We start from the raw sequence: 9,562 nt of genomic DNA on the forward strand, positions 1-9,562 counted from the left end.
AACCATGGACAGAATCTCACAAGAAATAACACAGTGTTTACTATAGAACACAGAAGACTTTACTTTGCTTCATACACAGCAAAATTCTAGCCACATAGTGTTTCTTTACTTTTCTTTTTGTACCACTTTTGGTTTTTTTTAGAGAATATGAGTAGTACTCCTGAAGACAACTTAAGAAGTCTATCTTTAGATTATCTAAACCTTCTCATTAATGGACAAGCTTTTAGTGATGTTACTTTTAGTGTTGAAGGTCGTTTAGTTCATGCTCATAGATGCATCTTAGCTGCAAGGAGTCATTTCTTCAGGAAATTCTTTTGTGGGCCGGACTCTCCTCGGTCTAGCCCACAACAACTAGACCCAACCGGGTCAAGAATGGGACCCGTCGGCGGTGTATCATCGCCGAGGGGTTCTGGTTCAGTAATACCAGTGAACTCAGTAGGGTATGAGGTATTCTTGTTGATGCTGCAGTTTTTGTACAGTGGACAAGTCTCAATTGTGCCACAAAAACATGAGCCAAGGCCTAATTGTGGGGAAAGAGGTTGTTGGCATACACATTGCACCTCAGCCGTTGATCTTGCTCTTGACACTCTCTCTGCCGCTAGATCTTTTGGTGTTGAACAACTTGCTTTGCTCACTCAGGTTTGTCCAATTTTTTTTTTTTTTTTTTTTTTGGATTTTGGAAAGAGTGATTTCAGATTTTCCATTCAATTTTTCTTGGGAAATGGGGTATGATTAATTTTGTTTTAAGCTTTTGTTTCTTGTTTGTTATAGACAAAGATTTTTTATCACAGAGAAATCTAGTAGTTTACTAGTAACAACTTCTCTCTTTTTCTGTTAGTACTAGATTTCTTTTGCAGAATCATCTGATCCAAAGTATTTCTTTCTTCTTTTTTTTTAATTTCTTTTCATATTTTTCGACTTATGTATAAACAGCTGAAGTGAATACCCAAAAAGAAAAAAAGAAAAAGAAAGGATGTTTTTAACCTTTTTCCTATTTTTGCATTGTTTGATGATTTTTGTGATGGAATTTTGATATCAGCTGTCTCATCTCACAATTGTTACCTTGATTTCATGTGAAATAATTCCAGTTTCTTGAATTGGGGTTCTCTTATCTTCATGTTTTATGCTCAAATGTTTCCAAAAATGGTTTCTTGATTTCTCCAGTCTTGTCTTTCCACAGTGATCACACCAAATCTTTCCCCAATAGTGATCTATTTTCCTCATTTGGTTAGAAGAAAGAATAGCACAAATGGAACTACTAGTGTTGAAAAAAGTTCCTACCCTACCCAATCACAACTTGGAACAAACACATTACAAGTTTGGATAATCAAATACAATCTAAATATGTCCAACTATAGAGGTTTAGCATTTATAAGTGTTTTTCAGCACTTGATGCTTATTAGTTATTGTAGTATTTTTTATCAAACTAAACGGGCTCGTAATTATATATTTTTGGGTTAAGCAGAAGCAATTGGCAATCATGGTAGAGAAAGCTTCAATTGAGGATGTGATGAGAGTTTTAATAGCATCAAGGAAGCAAGACATGCAACAATTATGGACTACTTGTTCACATTTGGTTGCAAAATCCGGCCTTCCACCAGAAATCTTAGCTAAGCACCTTCCCATTGATGTTGTAGCCAAAATCGAAGAACTCCGCCTCAAATCCAATCTAGCACGTCGATCCCTAATGCCACACCACCACCACCACGATCTCGGCTCTGCAGCCGAGCTCGAGGACCAGAAAATCCGTCGGATGAGACGAGCACTCGACTCATCCGACGTTGAACTTGTCAAGCTCATGGTAATGGGAGAAGGCCTCAATCTTGATGAATCAATTGCTTTGCATTATGCAGTTGAAAATTGCAGCAGGGAAGTTGTGAAAGCGTTACTCGAGCTTGGGGCAGCTGATGTTAACTACCCTGCTGGCCCTGCTGGTAAAACTCCTCTACACATTGCAGCTGAAATGGTGTCACCAGATATGGTAGCAGTACTATTAGACCATCATGCTGATCCGAATGTCCGAACATTAGATGGGATCACTCCATTGGACATTTTACGTACCCTAACATCCGATTTTCTATTCAAAGGAGCTGTCCCTGGAATCAATCACATTGAACCAAATAAACTGAGGCTATGTCTTGAACTTGTTCAATCAGCAGCTATGGTGATTTCTCGAGAAGAAGGAAGCGCGAATATTGATCCGTCTTCCACCACTATATACCCGCCTAATGTCAGTGATGATCATACTTCTAGCACAAGCAGTGGTGGGAATATTGGAAATAATGTTAACATTGATTCAAGAATGGTGTATTTAAATCTTGGTGCAGCTACTAATAATTCTCAGAATCGACACAATGGTTGTGATCCATCTTCAATGTACCACCATTCACATGATTATTAGTTAAGCTCATATAAATATATATATACATCTTTTGTCTGAACAGTTCATTAGTTGGGACAGACTATAAAGGAAAGTGTAATGATCAAGATTTAATTAATATTCAGATATTTTGTTTACATATACTATCTTCTTCTTTACCTTGATCTCTTCAAAATCTGTTATAGTTCTTCTCTTTATTTTTATTTTTTTGGTGCATGTTTTTTTGATTTGTTTCTAGGGCATTCAGATTTCAGATGATAATGCAATGAGCTTTGGATGGGACAAAAGGAGAATCTGAGTTTTTGCTTTGTAGAGAAGAAGGGACGCAGGCCAATCTTGTCAACTCTGCCCTGTCAACTCCGTTTTGTTTTACTTTTAAAGATTTTATTTGTGTACACTGATGTGTAATTTTTTTATACAGTCATTAATTAATTTAGTCTGTTCTTTATTATTTTTTGGACAATTAGTACATGTTACATACAAATACTTATAGTTATCGTTTAATCTAACACTCCCTCCATCCCAATTTATGTGGCGGAGTTCTAATTTTGAGATATGCCTTTTAGATATTTTAAATTATTAATTATTGTGATTTATAATATTTTTATGTAATTTTTAAATATATATATTTTATTTCAAAAATTTTAAAGATTCTATGTCCAAATTAACGGTCAAATTAAGAAGTTTAACTCTGAAAATTCGAGTTCAGCCTCATAAATTGGGACAGAGAAGGTAGTGTTTAATAGTGTAAAATTATTTTATACTGTCACTATATAAAAATAAAAGGTAGTGTTTAATAGAGTAAAATTATTTTATACTGTCACTATATAAAAATAAAGCTAATGGACTACTACTATTTTCTTCAACCAATTATTTTCTTGTCTACCAATATCCCACCTCCCAACTTCTTCCTTACATTTCTTGCTGTCGCACCGAAAAGGTATTATTTTTAAACACAATGGATTTCAAATACATTAGTGGTGGACTAGAATATATCAAAATAAGAGAAAAAGCCTTGTTCTTTTCTTCTAGTTGATATATTAATTTTTATGTATATTAATTTGCATGAAAGATTTCAAGAATGGATGTCGTTTGGCTTCTTGTATATGGTGGGGTTATATGTTTCTTTTGAGGCCATATTAGGACATTAGACCTTTTTATTCTAATAAGGGAATTGAGCTGGCTCTTCACCTCCTTTTAATCTATTTTATGTTACTTTATATTTATCCTTTGTACGGCCTAGAAACTTGATTGGCTTTTATTTATAATTTTATATAGAAATGTATTATTAAAGACACGATTTGGGATTATAAAATTATATTGGTTGTCTTGCATGGATGCAACATTGAGTGTGACTGCACGACGGAATTGTTACATATAATTTATTTAATTAATTCACTGGATCCATCTATTTATATAAAATCCTCTTTTTTGTCTCTTGTTCCCGATTTTCGAGTCACTCCAATTGAAAAGTTAAAAAAGGGGGAAGTAAAGGAAAAAGACTTGTGAGTGTTTTTCCTTCTTTTTTTTTTTTTTTTTGTGGTTTTACTTTAACGACGGGTAATATTACAATTTGAATAAAAATAATAATAATTCTGCAAGAATCTTTTGTAAATTAATTGATATTGATTTCTTGTGTTATTTTTATCGATCTACGGTGACAATAATCATATATTTAAAAGAATATTTGTAGTGAATCATAAATCGATCTCCTTGACGACTTCTTAAGAGGCCTATGAGTTGAAACCCTAGATTTAAGAACACTATGTAGTTTAGTTTTCAACATATTGTGTAATTGCATTGCATGTATTTGCTGCAGTTGAATTTCCAGTGATCCTATTCTTGTCCTTTTATTCAGGTTCTAAGGATCGTTTTCAAAGGAAATTTCGAATCTTTTTTAAACTATAGCATAGGTATACTCTGTTCTGTATATGACAAGAATGTTAGGGGCATTTTCTATATAACTAAAAGTAGGACATCCAGACTATAAGTCTATAGGGGGTTGCAGTAGATGGAGACGGATTCAGATTTAAATTTGATTAGTTAAATCTTTAGGTTTGTACATTAAACCATATACTCTGGAAATTATAAGTTCATAATTTTAGGTTTTTTCAATCATAGATCTATACTCCATGTTTAATCAAAGGCTTCATGGTGTATTAGTTATGATTATACTTTAAACAACTTTGACAAGTCACAAAAATTCAATTATATATTTTAACAACTTTCCCTTTATTCCCAGGTTTTAGAGTTTCTAATTAATTAATTTCTACAACTCGCAAGAACTAATCAAAGACTCGCAAATAATTTTTCTGCGTCCAAAAAGAGATCATTTGGTGTGGTCTGGAAGCATTTAGAGCATATCAAAGGGTAAAGCAGGATCTTTTGACTTAACTTATATTTAATGTTAGTTTGTGACTTTATTACCAGTAAGAAACTGTTAAAGCAAAAACTAAAGCAAGTTGGAGTTGATAATTAAAGTGTTTACGAAGGTAACACACATATATATATATATGTAGGGGAATCTTTTCTTTCTGAAAAAGTTTAAGCCTTTATAATAATCTCAAAGCTGCAAAATGTTAATCTATGAATTAGGGCCTAACGCCACCGGCAAATTAATGCCTAAACTATGGTTCGCGTGAACCTATGGTACTGATAAACTAAGTATTTTATGTATATATTTTCAGAAAATATTTATTATTATTTGTTGGTCTCTATACTTCAAAAAGGTTAAATGATGCACTTCGTTGAATGTTTAGCTATTTATCTAAATGAATATGGACTAATTTTCGACCCGCTTAATACTTTCTTTTTTCTCCTTTTTCTTAGTGGTGCACTCATTTCTAGAATTTCTAGATACACCTTTACTTACGCTCAATAAATATTTCTTAATTTTTTAATTGTTTCTGTATTTAGCATAATATTTTAAGGAGGAATTTACACATAATACAACCTCTTTAAGACTTATTTAAATAAATTACAACTACTTACAAAATATTACATAAAATACAATACAACCTAATTTTTGAACTTTCTAATTAAATTATATACCACTTTAATAGCCCTTAAATATCTCATTTTAAAACTTGAAAATAGGAATTGCCTCCTAAAAATACTTCCACTTAATATAGAATTAGGGATTGCTTTCACTTCAATTTTATCAAATCTTTTATCTCCTTCGCACTAACCAAGGTGGGTCATTTCTATGGGGAGCTGTGCAAATGGTTGACATTTATGTTCCAGGTTGCCCGCCTACCGCTGAGGCCTTTCTATACGGAGTTCTTCAACTGCAGAAGAAGATTAATAGACGCAAGGATTTCCTTATACTAACTATGGATATAGTATATTAATGATATATATTTGGTATAAGATACGAATATAAATAACAAATATGATATATTACCACTAATATGTATATATATATAGTATATGTGATATATTGCTCCAAATATAAAATATATGTGATGTATACTATGTATACATAATATATGTTTAATGTTAATATACCAAATATTAAATGTATTATTATACACACATATAAAATAAATAAATGCAAAGTATTCCTACATGGAAAATGAAATTAAAACAATAAAAGTTCCCAAGATGGAGTACGTACCTATTTTTATGGAGGATATAGCATTGGTCATGAGATAGTAGTGTTTATAGTGGTAACTTAATGTGTTTGTAGTGATAATCACTAATTAATAAATTGGAGAATTTTTAGGGACTAGTTAAGGATACTTCTAGAATGGGACTCTCATTTAATAGGCAATTTACCATGTTTTTAGAGTATATCTTTTATATATTTGTTGTAGAATTTGTTATTCTAATATTAGTTGTAGATTATGAAATGTTATATAAATCAGTAAGTAATTGTGAAAATTTCCCTATTTTAAGTTGCCTTTATTGCCCATGTCAGTGTTTTTTTTTTCTAGCCCATAAAAGGTATTTTTGAGCCCAAACTAAAAACTAGTTCTAAAGGAGAACAAGACTAGTCCTAAACTAGTTCTAAAAGACTAAAACAATCGAAATCATTTTGCCTCTTCTCCAAAGGCATGAAACCCTACGTTCAATTAGACCAAAACTCCCAATTAGCTCAAACCCTATCAACTTCTTAGATTTTAATATATTCTTTTTTTTGTTTATATTTTAGGACTCTTGGATGTAATATCTACTCTTAAAAAGTTGGTGGTAATTCTTATGCAGAGTGCAATATGATATGCATTTTAGCTTTTTGGTGTTTGTGTTGGCAGAAGAAATATTATTTGAAAAGTTCAATTACTATAGTTACATGGTTGTGTAAATTGTGACTATTTTAGTGTCTCCAGATGCGATTGCAATGGACACTACTAAACATGAGAAAGTAAGGAGAATTGAGGAGGGATGGTTGATTAAAGTTTTCATCAGTTTTCTAGAACTGAAATTGGAACCATACAACCTATTGACTAACATATTTGAGGTAAATACTAAAAAATAAAAAAATAAAAACATGGTTGTTATTGGTAAAATCATATCTAGGACTAAAAAAATATTTGGAGCACAAGTTTATCGGAAAAAAATTCGAAAAATTCGAGAAAAAACGAGATTGAAAAACCCGATTTTTGTTGGTTTGGTTTGGTCTATAGATTTAAAAATCCGATACAATTGATTTGGTTTGGTAATTACAAATCCGAACTAACCCGGCCTATGTACACCCCTAACTTTACTTATGTTCGACTACTCTTCCCAAATAATTTCAACTGCTTTTTAGCTTTATTAACATGGTGCAAATATTCGAATTTTCGCATTTATATTAATTAATAATTCCAAGTTTTTGAACTTTGATGTTTCCAAGAGACAAATTGGTTTGAATTCAATAGTGAAACAATAAGGTGGTAGATATATAGCTGGATTTCATCTAGTTGTTCATATAGTTGACCTTCCAAATGTGGCTTAAAAAAAGAATAAAAATCTAAGGTTATAAGTACTATCAAGTTGTATTGCTTTTCTGTTTTGAAAATAAATTTAATGTTGTTTTTGTCACAATTCTTAGGAGAACTAAATTAAAAGCATATGTCTTTTTTTTTTTTTTTGGTAACTAACAATTTTATTAATCACTAGTAACTTTACATATCCATAGCCTGCTTATATCTCACCAGCTATAACTCTTACAATTCTAAAGCCTACACTAACTGTCTCTATTAAAACATAAAATGTTGCACCATGCTACTAATCCCAGTGATGGCTCTCACGTTACATATGTAGGCTAACTCTCATCCAATACTATCAGCTCCTCTGCTTCTCTTTTCAAATAGCCGCAGGTTCCTTTCAATCCAAATGAAGTGAGTTATCTCAGCATATACCATCCTGTAGAGTTGAGCTCGTTATGTCCTACCCTTAGCATATTGTATCACCCATTGCATATGTTGTTCCCAGTTATCTCTCACAACATCCTGCCTTTGCATTCAATGTAGGATTCTCTACCATAATTCCCTTGTAAATCGACAGTTAACAAACAAGTCTTACTTGTTCTCATCATGAGCTTGGCATAAGGAGCACTTTGGATCTATAACTAAACCCCATTGTATCAGCCTATCTACAGTCAGCAATCTCCTATATAGTTGCAGCCACATGATAAATATAGCTTTTGGCCTGGCATTGTTTTGGAACATCAAGCATTTCCAGTTAACTCTTGGTCTATCTCCCAACAACTGTAGGTAGAAACTGTTGATCATACTCTTTCTTTGATGTTGCTGATTCTGTACCTGGTGAAGAGTTGTTCTAGCATTTAGTATCTGTCTCACCATCCAGCTTGCTTGTTATGGGATTGCCACCTCTTCAAGCAGTTTGTCTTTGATGTATAAAGCATGTATCCATCTTATCCATAGCCGATCTTGCTTGTGTGCTACATCCCAGCATATTTTTGCTAGTGCAACCTTGTTCCATAGATGCAAATTAATCAAATTTAAGCCCCTGCTTGATTTAGGTGTACACATTCTGTCCTAGGCTACCAAAGTCTTTTTTGTGATCACATTTACCCCAGACCAGAAGTAGCTTCTACAGTATGATTCAATCATCTTCAAGACCTTTGAAGGCAGAGTGAACAGTTGCGACCAATAAGATTGAATACCAAAGGGCACAGTTTGAACAAGCTGCACTAGACCAGCATATGATAATTTTTTTGTTGTCCAGGAAGAAATCTTTGAAACTATCTTCTCTACTAAAGGGTGCCATTGCATCAATAAGAGCTTCTTGGTAGCAAGAGGGATACCAAATTATTTGAAAGGCAATTCTCCCACTGTGAAACCTAACTGCTGCAGGATTTTCACTCTTACAGTCTGAGGAACTCCCCCAAAATACACTCAGCTTTTTCTCAGATTTGCTTGCAGTCCAGATACTTGGAAAAATTGGCTAAAACATATATGAATAACAAATATTGAGGGAAGGTCACCTATGGCAAATAACAGGAGGTCATCTACATAGCTTAGGTGTGTGATTCCTAGCTTTGCACATCTTGGATAAAATCTGAAACTTTTCACTTTTTTGAGACTATTAAGACTTCTACTTAGATACTCCATAACTATGGCAAACAAGAAGGGGGAGATAGGATCTTCCTGCCTCAAACCTTTAGCAATATCAAAAGGTGGGATGGATTCACCATTTATCATGACAGTATAGTTAACAGTGGTAACACACTCCATTATCCATGCTACAAATCTCATAGGATAACCCAGCTCTATTAGAACTTGCTCCAAAAAACTCCACTCGACTAAGTCATAGGCTTTTTGAAGATCAATCTTGATTATACATCTGTCAGAAATCTTTTTCCTTGTGTATACCTTTACTAACTCATGTGCTAGTATGATGTTATCAGCTATTCTCCTGCCAAGAATGAAGCAAGCATGTGCCTCACAGATGATAGAGGCAATGACTTGTTGTATCCTGGCTGCTAGCACTTTTGATATCAGTTTATAAAGCATGGTGCAATAAGTAATTGGTCGATAATCTTTGATTATATTAGGACAGGTATTTTAGGCACCAGTGTGAGAGTAGTACAGTTAACAGCTTTATATAATTTTTCAGTAGTAAAGAATCTTTGACAGCTTGAGTAACTTCACCTTTAATGACCACCCATGCCTTCTTAAAGAAGTAGGCATTGTATCTATCTATTCCCGGTGCTTTATCACTATCAATAGCATACAA

At 33.2% G+C, this 9,562-nt stretch overlaps 1 protein-coding gene across 1 annotated transcript; it reads left to right on the plus strand.

The window, feature by feature from the left end:
* On the plus strand, positions 1–2,519 carry LOC107831927 (BTB/POZ domain and ankyrin repeat-containing protein NBCL). Its single transcript, XM_016659723.2, has 2 exons — positions 1–639; positions 1,466–2,519. The coding sequence occupies exons 1-2, from the start codon at positions 148–150 to the stop codon at positions 2,399–2,401; spliced, it is 1,428 nt and encodes a 475-aa protein (XP_016515209.1). The 5' UTR covers positions 1–147; the 3' UTR covers positions 2,402–2,519.
* The last annotated feature ends 7,043 nt before the right edge of the window (positions 2,520–9,562 follow it).

Source organism: Nicotiana tabacum, chromosome 23 (genome assembly GCF_000715075.1).
Source record: "Nicotiana tabacum cultivar K326 chromosome 23, ASM71507v2, whole genome shotgun sequence".
Classification (NCBI taxonomy): Eukaryota; Viridiplantae; Streptophyta; class Magnoliopsida; order Solanales; family Solanaceae; genus Nicotiana; species Nicotiana tabacum.

Excerpts from the sequence above, each read along its gene's own strand:
- LOC107831927 (XM_016659723.2), top strand. The coding sequence starts at position 148 with ATGAGTAGTACTCCTGAAGACAACTTAAGAAGTCTATCTTTAGATTAT. Across the intron at positions 640-1,465 it reads AACTTGCTTTGCTCACTCAG|AAGCAATTGGCAATCATGGT; the intron begins GTTTGTCCAATT and ends TGGGTTAAGCAG.